This window comes from Lynx rufus, unplaced genomic scaffold (assembly GCF_022079265.1).
Source record: "Lynx rufus isolate CCGP_SWC_20201006 ecotype Redwood Valley unplaced genomic scaffold, mLynRuf1.p SCAF_9, whole genome shotgun sequence".
Lineage (NCBI taxonomy): Eukaryota > Metazoa > Chordata > Mammalia > Carnivora > Felidae > Lynx > Lynx rufus.
In genome coordinates this window covers 273,229-297,322 of record NW_025814897.1, presented here as the reverse complement: position 1 = coordinate 297,322, position 24,094 = coordinate 273,229, and the positions used below count along the sequence as shown (strand labels likewise).

General features: G+C 39.5%; 1 protein-coding gene across 8 annotated transcripts in view; it reads left to right on the top strand.

The window, feature by feature from the left end:
- TRPC6 (transient receptor potential cation channel subfamily C member 6) overlaps positions 1–17,097 on the top strand; it is a 130,357-nt gene extending 113,260 nt beyond the window's left edge. For 5 of the 8 annotated variants that reach the window (XM_047070377.1, XM_047070379.1, XM_047070373.1 and 2 more), the window contains 4 exons: positions 1,879–2,034; positions 5,771–5,854; positions 14,200–14,275; positions 15,032–17,097. In XM_047070377.1, the coding sequence (XP_046926333.1) occupies positions 1,879–2,034; positions 5,771–5,854; positions 14,200–14,275; positions 15,032–15,183 (468 nt within the window). In that variant the 3' untranslated portion in view covers positions 15,184–17,097. The remainder of the gene's footprint in view (positions 1–1,878; positions 2,035–5,770; positions 5,855–14,199; positions 14,276–15,031) is intronic. The other 3 variants (XM_047070381.1, XM_047070375.1, XM_047070380.1) reach the window with 2 other exon arrangements.
- The last annotated feature ends 6,997 nt before the right edge of the window (positions 17,098–24,094 follow it).

Below are 24,094 nucleotides of genomic sequence, written 5' to 3'. Positions count from 1 at the left end.
CAGTTAATCAGAAGAAAGAACTGTGTATGTCTTTAAGACAGATATTAAGCATATATGTTTGGGTACTTGTGGGTAATGAAATACAGGGATAGTGATGTAAAGCAGGAAAAATTAAACTGATAGAGGAGCGTCCAGGACCCAACGGAGATCTCATTCACTGCCCTTGAGCAGTGTGGGGTGGGGGTGGGCATACACACATGCAGCAGAGCCTCTCTACCTGTCGGTCATTTTCTTCACCAGGGCAGGGTTGCCTCGGAGCAGTTGGTGCTGGAGCTCCCAGTCAGGCTGGCTGACTTTTTTGGTCTTTTTACCTTTCCCTCTTTCACGGTGAGCCAAGCCCCACAGTCTAAGACCGTTTTCTACCCCCTGCTCCTACTCCCTGTTACCTGTCACAGGCATGATTCTGAGCACAACTCCTACTTCTTACTGTGTCTTGGCATTTGGTTCCTAGAGGACTGACATAATGCAGCCGTCTCCTTTACTTTTCCTTGCCATGTAAGCTTGTGATGAACAGAACTGACGCCCACAGCTTGCTTTTGCTTGATACATTAGCTACACTCCTGGGAGAGTGCTTTTACAGCACACGTTTATATTTCCAGTCAAGTTTGCCTATTGTTACTGAAGTGGGTTTCCACTGGAATGTGCTTGGCCCTGATAGGGACTAAGAAAAACTCTCACGGTTCCTTCTTTCTTACCAATTTGTGCAACATTTGCTCTCCTTTTCATGAAGTCTACTTCCAAAACAACGCTTAAGTTTCCATTTCACTCAGATCTTCTGACTCCCTGAGGACAAAAGTGGATAGGTTCCACCAACATCACCTCCACACGTGCTCTGGGTGCACCATAGAAATCAGTGGAATGAGCCACATAAAAATACTTTTTGAAACAAAGTGAGAAGACCTATTTATTATCTTTGGTTATATCCTTTAGCTCTGAAGGTCCCTGAATTGGCTGCTAGCATTAGCTTTTCAGATAAATTCTGAGAGGCCAGCATAACTCAAGTCCCATCTCTGCCACACTGTATGATGCATAAACCTGAAGACGCTGATAACTTCCTGAATAACCGCTCTCTTTGAGCTCCAGGAGGGATCACTTTCAAGTTGTCAGTTGCAGACAGGCTGTGGCGTCCTATGCAATAGATGTCATTTTAGCATTTTCTGTTTGGCACTGGGTTGAGTGACATGTGCAGATTTTTTTTGTTATTAGTCACATATAACTGATATATGTTGATTTTGTGCAAATTCCCGATCCTTTTCTCCAGGCATATTGAATTAAAATTTCTGGCATTGGGGTGTGGAAGTGTGTACTTTAGTTAGGCCTTAGGATATTCTAAGGCCCATCTGGGTGTGGGAATCATGGGAATCACAGAATATTTCATTCCCTGAATGACTTTGTCATGGACACATCAGTGAACAGTAATATTCAGCAGAGTAGACTAGACTAGATTAAAATGAAACATGAGGGGTGTCTGGGTGGCTCAGTCACTTGAGCCTCCGACTTCAACTCGGGTCATGATCTCTCAGTGCGTGAGTTCGAGCCCCATGTTGGGCTCTGTGCTGACAGCTGGGAGCCTGGAGCCTGCTTTGGATTCTGGGTCTCCCTCTCTCTCTGCCTCTCCCATGCCCATGCTCTTCTCTGTCTCTGTCTCTGTCTCTCTCAAAGAAAAATAAACGCTAAAAATAAAAATAAAGAAAAAGAAACACGAAATAGGACTAAATCCACATAGTAGATATTTATCCTTCTGTACAACAGTAATAGTTGCTGACACTTGTAGAGCACCTACTGTATGTCCAGCGGTGTATCCCACAGCCTTCCTGTTTGATTCTTACACCACCTCTAGCAGGTAGGTAATATTATTTCCCCTATTTCATGCATTAGAAACCCGAGGACAGTAGAGCTGAAGTAACCTGCCCAGTCTCATTTCAAACAACAGCCGGAATTCAAATTCAGATCTACTTGATTCCAAAGCAAGCGCTTATAAGCACTGCCCCCACGTGGTGCATTTCATGTCTGCATCCCTGTGGACTGAACACGGTATCTATACATTTTTAGCTCATTGCTCTGTTCCTGGCTTTACTCTAAATGCTAATATCAAAATAATTACTAGGAAATGAACAAGAGAAAACGTAAAGAATGCAGGAGATGTGGTATAAAAACAAAGATAGACAGTAGCTCATTCAGAATCAGTGTATTTTCACATGAGTCAGGAACAAAGCTTAAACCAGCTCTTCCTGCTGCCACTCCCGTTGCATTTCACACATCACTACCATTTATAGATATCCACATCCCTAAGGTTTAAATACTATTCATTTGGCCAGTTGAATCCCCCTGACTTTCTAGCCTGCTTGAATAGCTGGCCATGGGAACACTTAGTTCTACATTAGAATTTTCTGCCACCAAGTGGTAATAGTGCTTCTTTGCACCATTGAGTAAATTTATCCTTACATTCCCTTTCTTATATGATTGTAACAAGCATTTATTATATGACTATTATGTATCAGAAACTGATTAGAATTTTTTGTTATATTTGTATCCAAGTTTATATTTCAGATTTAGAGAAGAACTAGTCACATAAAAGTGGTCCATGTGAATTCATAACTGTTTAGCCATATACCATTCAACTATACCAGTGGTTCCCAACCAGGGGTGATCCATCCCCTGCCCCCACTACCGGCACCTCAGGGTACATTTGTAATACCTGGAGACATTTTGGTTGTCACAACCGGACAGGGGAGCTGTTATTGGCATCTAGTAGGTAGAGGGCAGGGATCCTGCTAAACATTCTACAATGCACAGGAAGCCCCACACAATAAAGACTTACCCAGCCCAAAGTGTCAATAACTGTTGGAATGAAGAATCTTTGGACTCCACCTATTGAGAGCATGAAGTGGTGGGAGTGCTGTGTGTTGTACTGAAATGTTACGAATACACAGAAGCTGTGGCCATTGACGCTTCGAGATCTACAGTCTGGACAATCTGTAATCACACACATTCTCAAATGAACAGAATGCCATTTTCTGACATACCTGCCACTGTTACCTCTTCTGTGCCATCCGGTGTGTTCGTTGGTACAGCATCAGCCCCATGCCTTCAGTTCAGTTCTTTACAGTTTACATGTACCTTTACCATCTATGTTGAGCTGCAGCCAACTGGTTCACAAACCTCGATTGAACATGTTTTCTATAGCAAGGTGTCTAGCAGCCAGTGAACCCCATCAGTGACCCAGAAGCACTTTTTCCTTCCTTTATTTCACCAGCCAGTGCTTTCTGAGCACTTGCCATCTGCCAGCAGTTCTGGCCCCAGGGACAGTGAGGTGAGCTAAACAAAATCTCTCCTTCCATAGAGCCCAGCAGGATGTAGATAAACATGTAACCAAGCCAGTGAATAAAGTAAGTGTCAAATGACCTGGCTGGCTCCAGATCTATTTTTCGTAAAGTGGGCAGGAAAACCTCTCTGCGGAGCTTATGTATTAAACTAAAACCCAAAAGATGAGGCAGAGCAAGTAAGCCAGTCAGGAAAAGAGCATTTCAAGAACTGGGAACAGCACACGCAAAGCCCTTAAAATAGAAATGAGTGAATGAACGAAGGCCTGGGTGATGTTGATATATTATTAAATCCCTCCCGCCCCCCGCCCCTATAGGCATGTAGTGTCCTGAGCTGCCTTAACTGGAGGTGATTGACGTATCAAATGTTAAGGTTTCTTCGTCTTCAAAAAAATAAAAATCCCAAAGAAACATATTTTTTTCACTTTCTTATTTCCATGAACACTTTTTGGATGTACTAGTGGCCCCTAACGAAAGAAGGAGACATCAAATTAATAACTTCCAATCGTGAGGTTGTAAATTAATGAATAGGTGGTAAATAAGTCAAAGGCACAATGCACAAAGATCCCTTTGTCTGGATCCTCCCCTCTGATTATGAACCTGGCCTCACCCTCCATGCTATATCATGAAAAATGGGGGATGAAAGTGGGCTTGAATCTTGTCGTCACATTTAATGGTGCCCTTAAAGCATAAATCATGGTTTGAAAGCCAGGAAGCATTATATCATCATAAAGATAAATGAATAACTATTTTTAAGAATAAATATTAAAAATTACATTGTTAAAAACATGTTGAAGTTTGCATTTGTTTCCCACATCCATAGATTAGTAGGACTTGAAGGAGAATAGGTATCCACTGGACTAGTCCCTTCATTGTTGGAGAGAGTGCAGAAAGTTCCAGCATCTCACCTGCTGCTCCAGAGCTGTTGTGGCAGAGCCTTAGTCTTCACATTTCTGTCAAGCACTCTTTTATTAGAGAATCCAAGTTGCCTCTCTTTGGTTCATTTGGCCAATTGTATAATTTTATCTTAATTATGTTTAAAGTTAATATAAAGTGAAAGAATATGGATATCTTGCTGACACTGTTAGAGAGGTTGAAAGACAAGGGGAAATAGCTACATGAAAAGGGGTGCTAATATTTTCAAAATTGCATATTGTGTTTTTATGGATCTTATCAGCCTTGGTATATTCTTCCTGTGCATATAACTTAGCAAGATAATGATTGTTATGTTCTTCACTGAATACCCAGAATCCATAGCACAGCATCTTCATATAGAGGGCACTCCATCAATGTCCAGTGTTCACTGGATGAATGTGTGCATAGCTGTTTTAGGTCAGCATGTGGCCATTTAAAGCATCAAAGCATTGAAGTTAAGGACTTTAATTCTCAATGAGCTTTACTTACAGCAACTTAGATGCCATTGGGAAATATGAATCATCACTGTCTTTGAAGATGGTCTTGAAGTTTCTTGTCCCTTGGAAAACAGTTGTACACCAAAAACAACAACAACAAAAACAAAAACACAAATGTGAAGCTGATGTGTTTTGCTCAGGTTCTCCTACTTATTTATTTCTAAAACCATGTTTTTCCTTTTAGAGAATGCCATGAAGAGTTTTTTAAATCATTTTCTTAGCATGTTTTTTTTTAAAAAAAGTTTTTAACATTTATTCATTTTTGAGAGAGAGAGAGCATGAGTGGGGCAGGGGCAGAGAGAGAGACACACAGAATCTGAAGCAGGCTCCAGTCTCTGAACTTTGAGCACAGCACCAATGCGGGGCTCGAACTCATGGACCGTGAGATCATGACCTGAGATGAACTTGTACGCTTAACAGCTTGAGCCACCCAGGTGTCCTATTAGCGTGTGTATACAGTACTTTACCACCTTAATTGCAGATTGTTTTAGATCTTTTTTATTTGCCTGTTCAAGCAAATATATGGTTTCAAAAGTACTGCCCAAATGTGATACTACGTAGATCCTAAAATTCAAATGCATTAATTTGTTTTTTATTGGCCCCTGAACTCTGTCTCACAACAAAGTCTTATCTTTGTGTTACTTCAGGCACCCACCTACAAGTGTGGGTGTTGTGCTCATGGATGCTGGCCTATTGCTCCCTTAACAGAGGACTTCTTAGATCACCACCATCACTTCCCCAACTTGTTTGCCTCCTCCTCTATCAGAGATGTGCCTGTGAGAATGTTAAAGCATGACTGTCATGACTACATGACTGATAGCCACGAAGTCTATGAAAGTCCTCAGACAACCTTGAATAACTATTGAGAGATCCAGCACCCCTCAGGTGCCTCTGGTTTGTCTTGGAAGATAGACTATAAAGCAAATTAAATGAAAAATTTACATATGTAACTTATAAATTCCTATATGTAACTAATAAATATCGTTACATTATTTAGAAGAAAAATAAGAATTTTTGATTCTTTTCAAATTACAGCTTGGGCATAGTAAACAATCAAGTATAAGGAGCTCACAAGATTTCCAGTTAAATAGTTTCAGTAATCCTCCAGGAAAGTATCAGGTAAGCATGATTTTTTTTTTTTTTTAGAAAACTAAGACTAGTTATTTGTAATATTTAAAATCCCAAACTATGTGATTCTTTAAGTGAAAATGAACTATTATGTTGTTTTTCTCAATATCAAAATACATGAATTCAACAAATATGTGCCTATACTTTCTAAGGACTGGAGATACGTAAGTAAATAAAATAGATGAAGTCTTGGCATCCCAGAGCTTAGAGTCTACATGTTCATTGTAAAAGGCTTATATGTTCATTGTAAAAAGTCTATCCTCACAAAAAAACATACAGGAGAGAATAAAGTGTACCTCAAAACCCACTACTGAGATTTAAAGACTAACTGTATATATAATATATAAAGGAGTTAATAGTACTTAAATAATGGCTAACAGTTTTTCACTTCACAAAACATATATTTATATTAATTTTAATGGATGTATGGTACTCTTTGTACAAATGTGTGATAATTAAAATAATTTCCTGTTGATGGAACTTTAACGGTTTTTTTCTACTATTGTAAGTAGTACTACTATGAACATTGTCCATGCACCCAGTTACATCCTTAGAATGAGTTCTTAAAAGTGGAATTTTACTGTCCACCATTTAATTTGGGGTTTAGAGAGTTAGATTTGGTTTAACTATATATCCACCCAGGACTTCCTGCACATGGTACTGAACCTCCTGCATTTCCAACATTCTCATGGTTGAAGCCCAGATGGGGGAAAACTTTGTTACATTGAAACTAGACATTCCAGTGCACTGGGAGGGGCAAGATGGTGGAGGAGCCTGGAAGTTCTCGGCTTCTCTCATCCCTGAAATGCAGCTAGATCAGCACAACCCATTTTTCACACCTGGAAAATTGATGTTAGGATTAACAAAACAATCTGCTTAACTTGAACCACAGAACTCAGCATGTACATGGCACAGAGAGGTGAACTGGGGGAGAGAGAAGCTGTGAAGGGTAGGGAGCTGTTTTTGTTTGCAGAGAGAGGACAGAGACAGGCGGTATAGTATAGGAAGAGCACTCCCCCTGAAAGTAGATGGAGAGAAAGAGAAAGAGTGAAAACACCCACAATGGATTGAACAAAAAAGGGAGAAAGGAGAAAGAAGAGGGTTTCAGTACCACTAGGACTTTATAAACAGGGGAACACAGAGTTGGAAACTCCTCAGCTCAATACCTGGCAGAGCTCTGATAGGGAGTTCTGACAGAGCTCTGAATCCCTAGGAGCATACAGTGAGGTCTGAGGAGTCCATGGGCCGCAGGGGAGAAGCCGTTCCTCTGCTAGGAGGGCATTTGGTGGAGGCCATACAACCTCCCCATAGGAAAAGGTCCCAGTGGACCCCAGAGAACAGCCATGTTTTCTGGTATTGGAACAAAGATGCCAGGGCATGGTTAAACCTGGTGCTAGCTGTGTGTTGTGTTTTGCCATAATCTCTGAGCCTCTGCTGCCGTGTGAGCACATGAACTTTTCCTGGGGCAAGCAGGCACCCAGCCACATTCTCTGAACCTCTGCAAGAGCGCAGCCACACTGATGTTACCTGGGGCAAGCTAGCACCTGGCCATTGCCCGGTGAGAGACCCTCCCTCAGAATGTTGGAGGGGGTCCAAGCTGTAGGGCTCTCAGAAGTGAGGGGTTTGGAAACACAGCCCCATCTGAGATAAAATTTGGGAGAGAGGTGCCTGGCAGGCTGACAGCTTGGACACAGACAGTGTAGAAGCAGGGAGCAGACAGAAGCCAGAGACAAAGGAGGGGTGCTTGATTGCCACTGAGTGAGAGCATAGAATTCTGGTGCTAGAGACTGTGAAGCTGGGTGATGCCATTTTTACCTCTCCCACACCTGTGCATAAACACACATGCACGCCACACCTATAACACCCCATTAAGCTAAGCAGCACCACCTAGTGGAGAACGGAGCTGTTACACCAAGCCCTACCCAATTGCGCCTTCCAAGAACATGCCCCAGAGGACCACCACAAGTCTCTCCGCCTGCTTACTACACAGACTATAAAGTGCATCCTAGTTAGATTTTTAGGGAAAACTGGATGTAATTTATTTTGGATTTCGTTATGTTCTCTGGTCCATCTATTCTTTTTTTTTGTTTTTTTCTTTTCTTATTCTTGGATACAGAAAGAGAAAAATTTATTTTTTTTTTTCAGTTTAAGACTTTTAAAAATATTTTTACTACACTTTTTCTTTTTTGTAAAATTTTAAATTCTATTTTTAATTCTATTTTAAATTCGTTTCATTTTGGGGCGCCTGGGTGGCGCAGTCGGTTAAGCGTCCGACTTCAGCCAGGTCACGATCTCGTGGTCCGTGAGTTCGAGCCCTGCGTCGGGCTCTGGGCTGATGGCTCAGAGCCTGGAGCCTGTTTCCGATTCTGTGTCTCCCTCTCTCTCTGCCCCTCCCCTGTTCATGCTCTGTCTCTCTCTGTCCCAAAAATAAATAAACGTTGAAAAAAAAAATTAAAAAAAAAATAAATAAATTCGTTTCATTTTATTTTATTGTATAATTTTTAAACATTTTAAAATTTTTTCTTACCTTTTTTCTTTCCCTTTTTTCTCTATTCTATCAAGTTTCTTTCAAAACCAAATCAAAACATATCTAGGATCTAGCTCCCTTTATTTAATTTTTTGTGTTGTTTTTAACTTTATAATTTTATTTTTTATTTTACTAATTCATTTTCTTCTTCCAAAATGACAAAATGAAGGAATTCACCGCAAAAGAAAGAACTGGAAGAAATGACAGCCAGGGACTTAATCAACACAGATATAAGCAAGATGTCTGAACTAGTATTTAGAATCATGACAATAAGAACTAGCTGGGTTTGAAAAAAGCATAAATCCCTTTCTGCAGAGATGAAAGAAGTAAAATCTAGTCAGGATGAAATTAAAAATGCTACAACTGGGGCGCCTGGGTGGTTCAGTCGGCTAAGCGTCCGACTTCAGCCCAGGTCACGATCTCGCAGTTCGTGGGTTCGGGCCCCACCTCGGGCTCTGTGCGACAGCTCAGAGCCTGGAGCCTGTTTCAGATTCTGTGTCTCCCTCTCTCTCTCTGACCCACCCCGTTCATGCTCTATCTCTCTCTGTCTCAAAAATAAATAAATGTTTAAAAAAATTTAAAAAAAAATGCTATAACTGACATGCTATGTTGAATGGATGCCACGGCAGCATGGATGGATGAGGCAGAGCAGTGAATCAGCAATACAGAAGACAAAATTGTGGAAAATAATGAAGTAGAGAAAAAAGAGGGAAACTAAGGCAAAAGAATGATACAAGAATTTGAGAACTCCGTGACTCATTAAAAAGGCATAACATCCAAATCATAGGAATCCCAGAAGATGAAGAGAGAGAAAAAGGGGTAGAAGGCTTATGTGAGCAAACCATAATGGAAAATGTTCCTAACCTGGGGAAAGACAAAGACATTGAAATCCAAGAAGCGCAGAGAGCTCCCATTAGATTGAACAAAAACCAACCATCAACAAGGCATATCATGGTCAAATTCACAAAATACACAGACAAGGAAAGAATTACAAAAGCAGCAAGGAAAAAAAAAATACTTAACCTACAAGGGCAGACAGATCAGGTTCACAGCAGACCTATCCACAGAAACTTGGCAGGCTAGAAAGGAGTGGCAGGATATATTCAACATGCTGAATTGGAAAAAATATACAGTCAAGAATTGTTTATCCAGCAAGGTTGTCATTCGAAATAGGAGAGATAAAGAGTTTCCCAGACAAACAAAAACTAAAGAAGTTCATGACCACTAAACCAGTCCTGCAAGAAATTTTAAGGGGGACTTTCTGAGGGGAGAAAAGATGAAGCAAAACAAAACAAAACAAAAGAAAACAAAAAATACCAAAACCAACAAAGACTAGAAAGGACCAGAGAACACCACCAGAAACTCCAGCTCTACAAGAAACATAATGGCAATAAATTCATATCTTTCAGTATTCACTCTAAATGTCAATGGACTAAATGCTCCAATCAAAAGACAAAGGGTATCAAAATGGATAAGAAAACAAGATCCATCTATATGCTGTTTACAAGAGATCCACTTTAGACCTAAAGACACCTTCAGATTGAAAGTAAGGGGATGGAGAAACATCTATCGTGCTAATGGTTGCCAAAAGAAAGCTGGAGTAGCCATTCTTGTATCAGACAATCTAGATTTTAAAATAAAGACTGTAACAAGAAGTGAGGAAGGGAATCATATCATAATTAAGGGGTATATCCACCAAAAGACCTAACAATTGTAAACATTTATGCCCACAACCTGAGAGAACCCAAATATATAAATCAGTCAATCACAAAGAAACTCCTTGATAATAATACCATAATAGCAGGGGACTTCAACACCCCACTTACGACAATGGACAGATCATCCAAGCATAAAATCAACAAGGAAACAATGGCTTTGAATTACACACTGGACCAGATGGACTTAACAGATATATTCAGAACATTTCATCCTAAAGCAGTGGAATACACATTCATCTTGAGTACACATGGAACATTCTCCAGAATAGATCACATACTAGGACACAAATCAGGCCTCAACAAGTACAAAAAGATCAAGATCATACCATGCATATTTTTAGACCACAACACTATGAAACTCAAAATCGACTACAAGAAAAAAATTGGAAAGACAATGAATACTTGGAGATTAAAGAACTTCCTACTAAATAAGGAATGGGTTAACCAAGAAGTTAAAGAGGAAATTAAAAAGTACATGGAAGCCAATTAAAATAACATGATGGCCCAAAACCTCTGGGATGCAGTGAAAGCAGTCATAAGAGGGAAGTATATAGCAATCCAGGCATTCCTAAAGAAGGAAGAAAGGTCTCAGATACACAACCTAACATACACCTTAAAGACCTGGAAAAAGAACAGCAAATAAAACCCCAAACAAGCAGAATATGGGAAATAATAAAGATTAGAGCAGAAGTCAATGCTGTCGAAACCAACAACAACAACAACAACAACAACAACAACAACAAAACAGTAGAACAGATCAATGAAACCAAGATCTGGTTCTTGGAAAGAATTAACAAAATTGATAAACCATTAGCCAGTTGGATCAAAAAGAAAAAGGAAAGGACCCAAATAAATAAAATCAAGAATGAAAGAGGAGAGATCACAACCAACACAGCAGAAATGAAACCAATAATAAGAGAATATTATGAGCAATTATATGCCAATAAATTGGGCAATCTGAAAGAAATGGACAAATCCCTAGAAACATATAAAATACCAAAACTGAAACCGGAAGAAATAGGAAATTTGAACAGACCCATAACCAGTAAAGAAATCGAATTAGTAATCCAAAATCTCCCAACAAACAAGAGTCTAGGGCTGGATGGCTTTCCAGGGGAATTCTACCAAACACTTAAAGAAGAGTTAACACCTACTTTTGGAAGCTGTTCCAAAAACTGGAAATGGAAGGAAAACTTCCAAACTTATTCAAGTGGGATCGTGGTGAATGATTCTTTTAATGTATTGTTGAATCCAGTACAGGGCTGAGTCAATATCCGCAAAACAATCAATGTGGTGCATCACATCAATAAAAGAAAGAATAAAAACCACACGATCCTCTCAATAGATGCAGAATAAGCATTTGACAGAATACAGCATCATTTCTTGATAAAAACCCTCAAGAACATAGGGATGGAAGGATCAGACCTCAAGATCATAAAGGCCATATACAAAAGACCCACAGCTAATATCCTTAATGCAGAAAAACAGAACTTTCCCCCAAGGTCAGGAACATGACAGGGGTGTCCACTTTCACCACTGTTTTTTAACATAGTTGGAAGTCCTAGCCTCAGCAATCTGACAACACAAAGATATAAAAGTCATCCAAATCAGCAAGGAGGAAGTCAAACTCCGACTTTTCTCAGATGACATGATACTCTATATGGAAAACCCAAAAGATTTCAACCAAAAACGTCTAAAGCTGACCTATGAATTCAGCAAAGTCACAGGATTTACAATCAATGCACAGAAATTGGTTGCATTTCGATACCCCCATAATGAAGCAGCAGATAGAGAAATCAAGGAATCAGTACCATTTATAATTGTACCACAAAACATAAAATACCTAGGAATAAAGCTAACCGAAGAGGTGAAAAATCTATACACCGAAAACTATAAAAAGTTTATGAGAGAAACTGAAGAAGACACCAAAAAAAGGGGGGCAATATTCCATGTTCATGGATTGGAGAAACAAATATTGCTAAAATGTCAATAGTACCCAAAGCAATCCCTATAAGAATAACACCAGCATCCTTTACAGAGCTAGGACAAACAATCCTAAAATCTGTATGGAACCAGAAAAGACCCTGAATAGCTAAAGCAGTTCTGAAAAAGAAAACCAAAGCTGGAGGCATCACAATTCCAGACTTCAAAATGTATTACAAATCTGTAATCATAAAGACAGTATGGTACTGGCACAAAAACGGACACATAGATCAGTGGAACAGAGTAGAGAACCCAGAAATGGACCTGCAAACATATAGCCAACTAATCTTTGATGGAGCAGGAAAGAATATCTAATGGAATAAAGACAGTCTCTTTAAAAATGGTGCTGGGAAAACTGGACACTGACATGCATAAGAATGAACCTGGACCACTTTCCTACACCATACACAAAAATAAACTCAAAATGGATGAAAGACCTAAACATAAGACAGGAAGCCGTCAAAATCCTAGAGGAGAAATCAGGAAAAAACCTCTTTGACCTTGGCCACAGCAACTTCTTACCCAACATATCTCTGGATGCAAGGGAAACAAAAGCAAAAATGAACTACTGGGACCTCATCAAAACAAAAAGCTTCTGCACAGCAAAGGAAACAATCAGCAAAACTAAAAGGCAACCAATGGAATGGGAGAAGTTATTTGCAAATGACATATCAGATAAAGGATTAGTATCCAAAATCTATAAAGAACTTATCAAACTCAACACCCAAAAACCAAATAATCCCGTGAAGAAATGTGCAAAAGACATGAATAGGCACTTTTCTAAAGAAGACATCCAGATGGCAAACAGACACATGAAAAAATGTTCAACATCACTCATCATCAGGGAAAACAAATCAAAACCACAATGAGATACCACCTCACACCTGTTAGAATGGTTAAAATTAACAACTCAGGCAACAATGGATGTTGGCGAGGATGTGGAAGAAGAGAAACCCTTTTGCACTCCTGGTGGGAATGCAAACTGGTACAGCCACTCTGGAAGACATTACGGAGGTTCCTCAAAAAATTAAAAAATAGAACTACCCTAAGACCCAGCAATTGCGCTACTAGGTATTTATCCAAATGATATAGGTATGCTGTTTTGAAGGGGTACATATACTCTAATGTTTATCGCAGTGCTATGGACAAGAGACAAACTATGGAAAGAGCCCAAATGTCCATTGACAGATGAATGGATAAAGAAGATGTGGAGTGTGTGTGTATACACACACACACACACACACACACACACTGGAATATTACTCAGCAATCAAAAATAATGAAATCTTGCCATTTGCGAAGATGTGGATGGAACTATAATGTATTACGCTAAGCAAAATTAGAGAAAGACAAATATGACTTCACTCATATGAGGACTTTAAGATACAAAACAGATGAACATAAGGGAAGGGAAACTAATATAAAAATGGGGAGGGGGAAAAACATAAGAGACTCTTAAATATAGGGAACAAACTGAGGGTTACTGGAGGGATCGTGGGTGGGGGAAGGGCTAAATGGGCAAAGGGCATTAAGGAAGACACTTGTTGCGATGAACACTGGGGGTTATATGTAGGGAGTGAATCACTGCATTCTACTCCTGAAATCATTATTGCACTATATGTTAATGTAAATTTTAAAAAATAGAAGTAATGCACTAAAAAAAAAGAAACTAGACGTTTCTGAATTATTAGCAAGTATAAAATCAAAACTACCTTTCTTGGTAAGGGAGGTCAAAACATAAATGAGTGTATGTTTGCTTAATTTGCCATTTCCACATCCAGCACTATACACACCGTCAACCTCCTCAAATGAAAGGCATTGTTTTGCTCTACTACTTTGCAAGTAAAATATAAGCAGTAAACATCAAGGGGTAGATGTGTTTTCTAAGCCTATTCTTTTCTCAAGAATTAACTTGTGAGTCATTAGCTCTGGTAATGTAAAAATTGCTGTAATAATTTGCCGATAGTGTGCATTCCATGCCAGATAAATCCTCTTAGTCTTTGCTAGCATTACTTCTAAGGTCCTTGCAGGGGAAAGACCCAGACAGTTATTCCAAATGAAAGATTTGTCATAAACATAAAACTGAGCTGGGTTTCTCCTTTGTCTAGAAAATTATGAAGAGGCTCATTAAAAGATACGTCTTACAAGCCCAGATAGACCGGGAGAGTGACGACGTGAATGAAGGTGAGCTGAACAGGGACCAGCCGGCCCCTGAGCCTGAGTGTGGGTGCAGCCCTGATGTAGAGCTGGAGGAAAGCTGGAGAGAGCGGTTTGGGGAGGGTGAGCCTCCTAGGGAAGAGAGGGAGGGTCTCACCAACCGTCAGCGCTACTAAATAGTGTCGGAAAATAGGCTGTTTTTCCAGAGTTGGGGCAGGTGTCACTTGCGACATAAGTAACTGTTGCTTTTGGGGAGTGGCTTGCAGGGATGAGGAAGTGGTTGGGAAAAGTAAAAGGCTCTTGCCCCCAATCCTGCAAACATTTGCCATGAATGTTTCTTTTTTACTAGAGAATCTAGAAAAGATACTCAGATTCCTCAGTGTCTTTTAAGTTGGGTTGACCTGACAAGATGTAAGTTTTGGGACCTGCAACAGTAATGACTGTGGCTTTCTCAGTAGAAGGCACTACCATCAAGTGCTACCCCTGTGACTGTTCAAAACTAATAGGTCCTCAAGTCAGCAGATTTCCTCAGAGTCCAACGGAGTTGGCACCTCTTCCAATTTCCTTGGGACTTTTGTTACCATTTTTTCTCTATAACCTTTTCATTAACCAAAAGCTTTAGCTGAGAAAATTGAAACCTGCCCCCTTAGGAAGTTTTTTCCTTTGAAAGGATTCAAACTACAGATGTGTGTGGAACTGACTGATTTCATTCTGTTCCAGAATCACTAGTTTCTCTGCATTATATATTTATAGTTGACTTCCTATCTCTCTTGTTTTTTAAAGGGGAACTGAAGGAAATTAAACAGGACATCTCAAGCCTCCGCTATGAGCTCCTTGAAGAGAAAACTCAGAATTCAGAAGACCTCGCAGAACTTATTAGAAAACTTGGGGAGAAATTATCAACGGAACCAAAGCAAGAGGAAGGCAATAGATAATGCAAAGATGTCCATTAAAAATCCTATTTATTTGTCTACTTGAAGCCATATTATTTTCCAGTTTATTTTTTAAGTGCCATTGTGACCATCTTTTAAACAAGAAAATGTCCAAAGATAACTTGGGAAATTCCATTATCTGAAACCCTAATATTTAATATTTTTGGTGATTAAATTTCATTGTTCAGGCTAAAGTTTGTGGATTATGGTGAAAATTATGCCCAACTATTTGATGTTTTCTTGAGCATAACATTCGTGATGCTGTGATTGCTATCTAGTGTCTGCCTGGGGATTGTCTTGGCTGGTAGGAGGCTGACACAGCACACTCTCCGTGTGGTCTTTACCTTGAAGGTGATTTCAGGTAACTGCTTGCCTGCCTTATGGATCCCCTGATGGTGACTTCCAGCCCTGAAATCTAGGGACAGATAATCTGTAGCTGTTTGGAAAATGCCATTTAATCATCTGCTCTAAGCCCTCACAGAATATGATTGGTAATATCTGTGCAAAATTGGGTTAAATCTTTCCTAAATTTGCCAGTTCACCTCTTTGGAAACGTTACACTTAACAGTGAAAAAGTGCTTCCTCTACTGAGCCCTGGGAACATGGTTTAGTTTGTGTGTGTATGTGCATGTGCATATGCATACACACGCGAGTGCACATAGAAAAGTGTGTATGAAATGCTTGTCCTGTTTTCTTTTGTAGCCAATATGGACTCTCAAAACCTCTTTATCTTTTGATTTTTACTGTGACTGAAAAATTATTGTCCAAATAATGAATCCTTTATTGGAGAAGTATCCAAGTCACAACTGATTATGATTATTTGGTCCAATTATAGCATAATGTTGTGCTCTTTTTGAGGCATTTACAGGCAAATCCCACATTTGGCATTGAGTACAGAGGAAACTGTGGAGGGAACTTGCAAATACTTACCTTTATTCTCAGTATGTTCTACCCTCTCTCAAAATATATGAAGCAGGGATGTGCGTTTGTAGGCATCCACGTAGGCTGCTCTTACGATGTGAAGCAATATCTACAACGATTAAAAGAGAGAGGTGAAAGTTCATCTTTTCAACTACATTTAAATGATGCTGGGTATTAACTGGAAATGTTTCTTTAAATTCAGTAAAGAGAGGTTTCAAATGCAAATTTTTAACTTCATTTTAGAGATAAAATAGTCACAAAAATCTAGTTAGCCCCAACTTTGAATTAATTTAAGTCAAAGTAGTTTTATGTAACCAGATCACAAAATGCAACTGAAATTTGCACTCAGTGATTTTGTATTTGTGGGTATCATTTACTGAGAAGTTATTTAGTAATACAGAAAAGGTAGGCTTTCAAATGTTTTGTGACAGTATTTGAGCCAGAAGTTGTAAAAATCAGCCTCATAGCAAATGCACTATTAGCAAGTTAAAAGAACCTAACATCCACAAAGCTTTGTGTTGTGCCATGAAGGAGATTGGCCTCTATGCCAAGGGGTGCTCTGTGACAGCAAATGGGCTTGACTCCAAAGAATCTAGAAAAGATACTCCCATTACTCAGTGTCTTTTAAGTTGGGTTGACCTGACAAGATGAAAGTTTTGGGACCTGCAACAGGGATGACTGTGGCTTTCTCAGTCATCAAGTGCTACCTCTGTGACTGTGCAAAACTAATATGTCCTGAAGTCAGTAGATTTCCTCAGAGTACAACGAAATTGGCACCTCTTCCAATTTCCTTTCAATTGGAACATGAAAAGAAACCAACCACGTTTTAAGAAAGGTTTTCAAAAATTCCAACAAGAGCTTAATTAAAGGCATATTGTCAGAGGATGGCCATAAGCATGACTATCCTGCACAAGTGTCAAGGCCATTGGCTTTAACTCTTGTATTCCTGTTGTAGTCAGCCTAACATATAAAAATAAAATGATTAATCAGATTAAATGTATTTGTTCATCCTGTTCTCTCGGTCATATTTCTCTGCTCAAATTCGGTGCTTTCTGGACGCTTGTAAGGAGGGCAGCACAGTGATGTCTGACTCTGACCATACAGCTGCTTCCTGGAGGCCAAGCCACAGTCACACCTCATAGCAGACCTACTACCAGTGAACAAAATGAAGTCCCACTGCCTCGTTTTACTCTGCTATTTGCATTACTCTGAAACTGAGAATTAACACGAATTCAGTATGGTTTTACTACGTATATCAAATGGGTGACCAGAATCTACTGTCTGCTTAAAACTTTGCTAGGGACCAAAAATGAAAAATGAATGTCTGACCTCAAAGAGCTTACAGCCCAGTAAAGAAACAGGAGTATAAGAAGCACACAACTACAAGAAAGGTTTCCTGAGTCTCTACTGTGTGCAGGCACATGATAAGTGCTTTCCATGCATTATTGAATTTAACCTAACTTTATGCTGATAACAACTGTATGAGGTAAACACTATTAATACCCTCGCTTTAGAAATGAGAAAACTGAGGCTTTTAGAAACTAAGTAACTTAAATATAGAATAGGTGCCAGAGCTGGGAACAAAACCCAGACTTGCCTCACAACAGAGGCTTCGCATTTACCTGTGGTCTTGACAGAAAATACTGGAGCGTGGTTGTCTCACTGTAAAACTCACCTTTCAGTCTCCAGGTGAGGAAAAATGGGCTGTATCTGAACACCGTAAAGTCCATTACTTGCCAATGCAGAGACAAACAATGGTGTTAATCATGGAAGGGTGTGGGTAAAGAGAAGATTTGGCTTTGAAAGGATTGCATATTAAAAAAAATAATAGATGGGGATGTACATTAGGGGGTGGAGACAGTGTGAGCAGGGCCAAGAGCTGGGCATGTGGGGGGACACTAGGTTCTGCAGAAAGAAATAGTAAATCCAGTGGCTGTAACTTGGTGAGGAGAACAGATTGACTTTGAGAAGTCTGTCCTATCCATCCAGACCATGTGGCAGTATTTGCCAACCAGGCAGACCGACCAACCGGTAGCATCACTGTCGGGACCAATTTCCAGTTTCAGGCTGAGAGAAACTGAAGACTTCATAAAAATAGACTTTTTGCTCCTTTTCTGGCTTCTATTCTTGCAAGGAACTGGCATCCCCCTCTACACATGCCTCGAATGCAAACAGTGAATGTCGTCCATGTGAGAGACAAGAAGTTAACGATTTCTCTAGAACAGATAATATCTAAGAAAGGGCCAGGTAAGGATGACCAGATGAAGCTATTATACCTGTATTCCAGACCTCCAGAACTAAACATCTCAATGCTAAGACCTCCTGGCTCCAGGGAATAACAGCTGGGCCCTTGTCTTTGTTCTCACCAGTTCCTGGATGCCTGAGAGGACAGGTGCACCAGACCTAATCCTCAAAACAAAACAAAACAAAACAAAACAGAAAAACCCAGACCCCGAACAAAGACAAGACTCTCTCCTTTATGAGTCTGCCAGACACTCGGTCCGTACCTGCATTTTCTCTATACCTTCAATTAACTCTGCTTTCACCTCCTGCTGGCTCACGCTTCATTTCCATCCTTGGTGTGGCCCGGGACCCTCTTGGCTGGTCCTGAAGGACCTCCTCTGGGTCTCCTGGCCCAGCCTGCCAGCATCAAGGCCAAGGAAGAGACGTTTCTCCAAGTGACATTTAGGTATGAACTGCATTTGTTCTAACAAGCAGATATGACCTCCTTCTTCAGTCTGAAATTTTCCTTCATCATTGTGTGCCAATTGGGGGGTGGTGGTGGTTATGAGAGTCACGCCAATGGTCCCCACAGCTACACTGAATGGTGCCAGAGATGGGTTCCTACACTAGTTAGAGTCTCTGCCCTTTGGTATAAAGTGTGCAGGTTGAGTCAATGGAGAAGCAGAAAAGAATATGAATTCCTAACCCACACCTCTACATTGTACTCAGGAACCCTATCTAATGAGCTTTCCAACTGAGCAAGTTACTCAAAGGTTGTGTAGGAGTATAGTCCAGCATCCTAACAGGGATGGAAGTTGAAAATAGCTAAACATCTGTTACTGTACAAAATGTTGGCTCCTAGTGTGAGACTTTACTTTTATATGTGACTAGCCTTCCACGAAAGCTCTGGAAGACCTGGCTAATTAACGCAGATTATTTTTTTTCTAATCATTATAATGATTGACTGAATTTTCTTCTTTACTCTGTATATATTACAGCTACAGCCATGAAAGTCTCCACAGTCATTTTTTCAAGCATCTTCCCAGGATGAATTCAATGGTAACACCTAGTCACAAGTTATAAAAAAACTCTTATGTTGGAATCAATTTTTGAGATTTTTGTATTGTTAAAAAGAAAACCATAGGCCCCAAATGGTGTCACTTAGTTAAGGCCCCACATCAGCAAACCAAGACTTAGTACCTAACCTAACTACAGCTTCAACCCCCAGGAATGTAACCTTTAACCAGTCAACATGGGGATTTCCTGGTAAGCACTAGGAAATGAACTGACAGTCTCCTTTAATTCCCCTTACAAGGGCGACCTTGCCTAAAATAATGGATTCTTTGCTAATTCCTTTTTTCCATTCCCCTTCTATCTTTAAAAACCTTTACTTTTGTGTAGCCCTTTGGAGCTCCCCTCTACCTGCTAGAGGGCTGCTGCCCGGTTGAAGAAGTGATTCATAGAGCCAGTTAAATCTTTAAAGTGTAATTGGTTGGGTTTTTGTTAGTTAACAAAAGCTAAGAGGAAATAGCTAGAGACACTGACCAACTGTATGATTTTTTTTTTTTTTGCTTATGTCATGTGATGGATAACTTATCCAGGGTAAGTGGATCATAGGGCTATTGATTCATGTTTTTCAGACTCTTATGAAAATGACATATGAAGTAGCCACCTCATTCGACGTTAAGGGGAATTACACCTACCAGATCATGTTCATAACAGTTACACCTTAAGTACGATGTTATCTAGAACATTGAAGTAAAAACCATGAAAAAGAAGTAGGTACAAAATCTGAAAAAATGTTCACCTTTCTTCTGTTTATAATGTCTATACTGCAAGCCATAGGCTTTTGTCACTGTCCACCAATAAACAGTAGGTAGACAGGCAGATGCTCAAGGAAATGCACAAACATTATGAATTTCTTTCTAAATCATTAGAAAAAACCTTAGTAATGACATTTGGGAAGTGAGTCTTGAACTCCACTATCTTGCATTTTTGTTCCAATCATTGTCCAGGAAAATAGAGTTTCATTTCACCATAAAGAATTATTTCAGAATAAAATAAGTTTACTCATTATCATGTCTCAGACTGAAAGAACTATAGCAACACTCTGCTTTTGCCTTAACCTTTTCAGTATGCTGCGATTTCGCCATCCGACATTTACCCTTCACTCTTCTTCAGAAAATGGACTAGCCTTTGGAATAATTGGAAAAGGTCAAATTTTGTGTTTCCTTATATTTCAAAAACTATTAACATGTTGCCATATTGTTGATATGACTTGTTATTGTAGAAGAAGGTATGTACACATATATACATCTATATAGTTTATCATAATATATAATATATATTCATAAAATGCACATCCAGTATATGCACATAATACACATATATGGTAAAATACATTTTCAAAGCATAGTTTTGAACCTACAAAAAACATTATGCTTATAAATATTGATTTGGTTTTTGATTCTTTTCTTGTCCTATCATTTCTTTCTTTTCATGATTCCAACTTTCTCTAGTCACTATATGTTACCTGCCACTCCTACAGTTATTTTCAGCCTGGTAGTTCAGAGTATAGGATCGAGACCCAGAATGTGTGGGCTTGAATGCCAGCTCTGAAGATTACCAGATGTGCATTCTTCCCTGAATTTCTTTTTTTTAATATATAATTTATTGTCAAATTGGTTTCCATACAACACCCAGTGCTCATCCCAACAGGTGTCCTCCTCAATGCCCATCACCCACTTTCCCCTCTCCCACACCCCCCATCAACCCTCAGTTTGTTCAGTATTTAAGAGTCTCTTATGGTTTGCCTCCTTCCCTCCCTGTAACTTTCCTCCCCCCACCTCTCCCCCCGGTCTTCTGTTAGGTTTCTCAGGACCCACATAAGAGTGAAAACATATGGTATCTGTCTTTCTCTGCCTGACTTATTTCACTTAGCATAACACTCTCCGGTTCCATCCACGTTGCTACAAATGGGTACATTTCATTCTTTCTCATTGCCAAGTAGTATTCCATTGTATATATAAACCACATCTTTATCCATTCGTCAGTTGATGGACATTTAGGCTCTTTCCATAATTTGGCTATTGCTGAAAGTGCTGCTATAAACATTGGGGTACAAGTGCCCCTGTGCATCAGCACTCCTGTATCCCTTGGGTCAATTCCTAGCAGTGCTCTTGCTGGGTCATAGGGTAGATCTATTTTTAATTTTTTGAGGAACCTCCACACTGTTTTCCAGAGCAGCTGCACCAATTCTCATTCCCACCAACAGTGCAAGAGAGTTCCCGTTTCTCCACATCCTCGCCAGCATCTGTAGTCTCCTGATTTGTTCATTTTAGCCACTCTGACCGGCGTGAGGTAGTATCTCAGTGTGGTTTTGATTTGTATTTCCCTGATGAGGAGCGACGTTGAGCATCTTTTCATGTGCCTGTTGGCCATCTGGATGTCTTCTTTAGAAAAGTGTCTATTCATGTCTTCTGCCCATTTCTTCACTGGATTATTTGTTTTTCAGGTGTGGAGTTTGGTGAGTTCTTTATAGATTTTGAATACTAGCCCTTTGTCTGATATGTCATTTGCAAATATCTTTTCCCATTCTGTTCGTTGCCTTTTAGTTTTGTTGATTGTTTCCTTTGCAGTGAAGAAGCTTTTTATCTTCATGAGGTCCCAATAGTTCATTTTTGCTTTTAATTCCCTTGCCTTTGGAGATGTGTCAAGTAAGAAATGGCTGCACCTGAGGTCAGAGAGGTTTTTTCCTGCTTTCTCCTCTAGGGTTTTGATGGTTTCCTGTCTCACATTCAGGTCCTTCATCCATTTTGAGTTTATTTTTGTGAATGGTGTAAGAAAGTGGTCTAGTTTCATTCTTCTGCATGTTGCTGTCCAGTTCTCCCAGCACCATTTGTTAAAGAGACTGTCTTTTTTCCATTGGTTATTCTCCCCTGCTTTGTCAAAGATTAGTTGGCCATACATTTGTGGGTCCAATTCTGGAGTCTCTATTCTATTCCACTGGTCTATGTATCTGTTTTTGTGCCAATACCATGCTGTCTTGATGATTACAGCTTTGTAGTAGAGGCTAAAGTCTGGGATTGTGATGCCTCCTGCTTTGGTCTTCTTCTTCGATATTACTTTGGCTATTCGGGGTCTTTTGTGGTTCCATACGAATTTTAGGATTGCTTGTTCTAGCTCCGAGAAGAATGCTGGTGCAATTTTGATTGGGATTGCATTGAATGTGTAGATTGCTTTGGGTAGTATTGACATTTTAACAATATCTATTCTTCCAATCCATGAGCACGGAATGTTTTTCCATTTCTTTGTATCTTCTTCCGTTTCCTTCATAAGCTTCCTATAGTTTTCAGCATAGAGATCTTTTACATCTTTGGTTAGGTTTATTCCAAGGTATTTTATGATTCTTGGTGCAATTGTAAATGGGACCAGTTTCTTTGTCTTTCTGTTGCTTCATTATTGGTGTATAAAAATACAACTGATTTCTGTACATTAATTTTGTATCCTGAGACTGCTGAATTCATGTATCAGTTCTAGCAGACTTTTCTTCCCTGAATTTCTTAACTTTCCTGGGCCTCATTATCTAATTCTACAGGTAAGAAAGAAGAAAACCTAACATTATCTCCTTCATTAGGTTTTTGTAAGGATTAAATGAGTTCATATATCTTAGACTCAGAAAATAGTGCTTGGCAAATATCCACATTCAGCCAATGTTAGCAATTGTAGAGAAAGGATGTGGCTCTTGAATTCCTTTTCTGCATTGTTTTATACCACCCCCTCTTAAACCTCATAAAATCTAATAAAATTTAGGTTTCAACTTACATGTCTCTGATCAGGTGGTACAAAGTGTCTGGAATATTGTTATGCAAGATTTTGAAGACTCTTTTATGGTCAGCAGGAAAGAATGACAGACAATTAACAATACTTGACAGGGACATGGAAAGTTGTCCCTCATGTCAGATATATGTCATCCTTGAAAAAAAATATCTGCACAATATTGAGGAAATTTTCAATATGTATTTATCATTTTGATCATAATTATTTTATCATTTTATAATAGTTATCATAAGATGGTTTAGGGTAGGTGCCATATTAGACCCCACTCATAAAACTTTTGTTTAAAATTTACTATATTTGTTGCAATATGCTGGGTACTGTTACCAGTAGCAGGACTAGAAACAGAATACAAGTAGTTGACTTTGAACTACAAGCTAGTTCCATGAAGCCTATTTTAGTTTATTCATTCTAGATGGCTAAACAAACTTAAGAAGAAACCTCTGCAAAGAAACATCCACTTCAACATCCACAAAGTAGAAAATGAAGCGTGGACTCGTTTGTTTTAGGTTTAGTATATCTGCTATGTGCTCACAGCTTATTTATTAGCATATGTATCAAATCCATGTAATGTTGGCATTGTCCTGATTAATTTCCATTCGCCTCTTAGAGCGTAAGCAACTTCACACATTCGGTTCCTTTTTCTCATACTATGTTTAATAAGAAAGTTACCCTTTACTCAAGAAGCAGTAGAAAATAAAGCATTAATCACATGCCAGCTTTTTCTTATAAACTGATTTATATGTGTAGAGACCCCATGCTTTCGGAGGGCAGGGCAGTGGGGGGAGGGGGGCTACAGGAGAAGCAGCCAGGCACCAACAGGAAGGGGGATAATGGAAGGCAGAGCTGGCCTAGTGACAATGTTGACCCACATACAGGCAGAAGACAGCTGACGGTGGGGTGAATGTGGATGCAGGAGTGCCTTAGAGTCTGA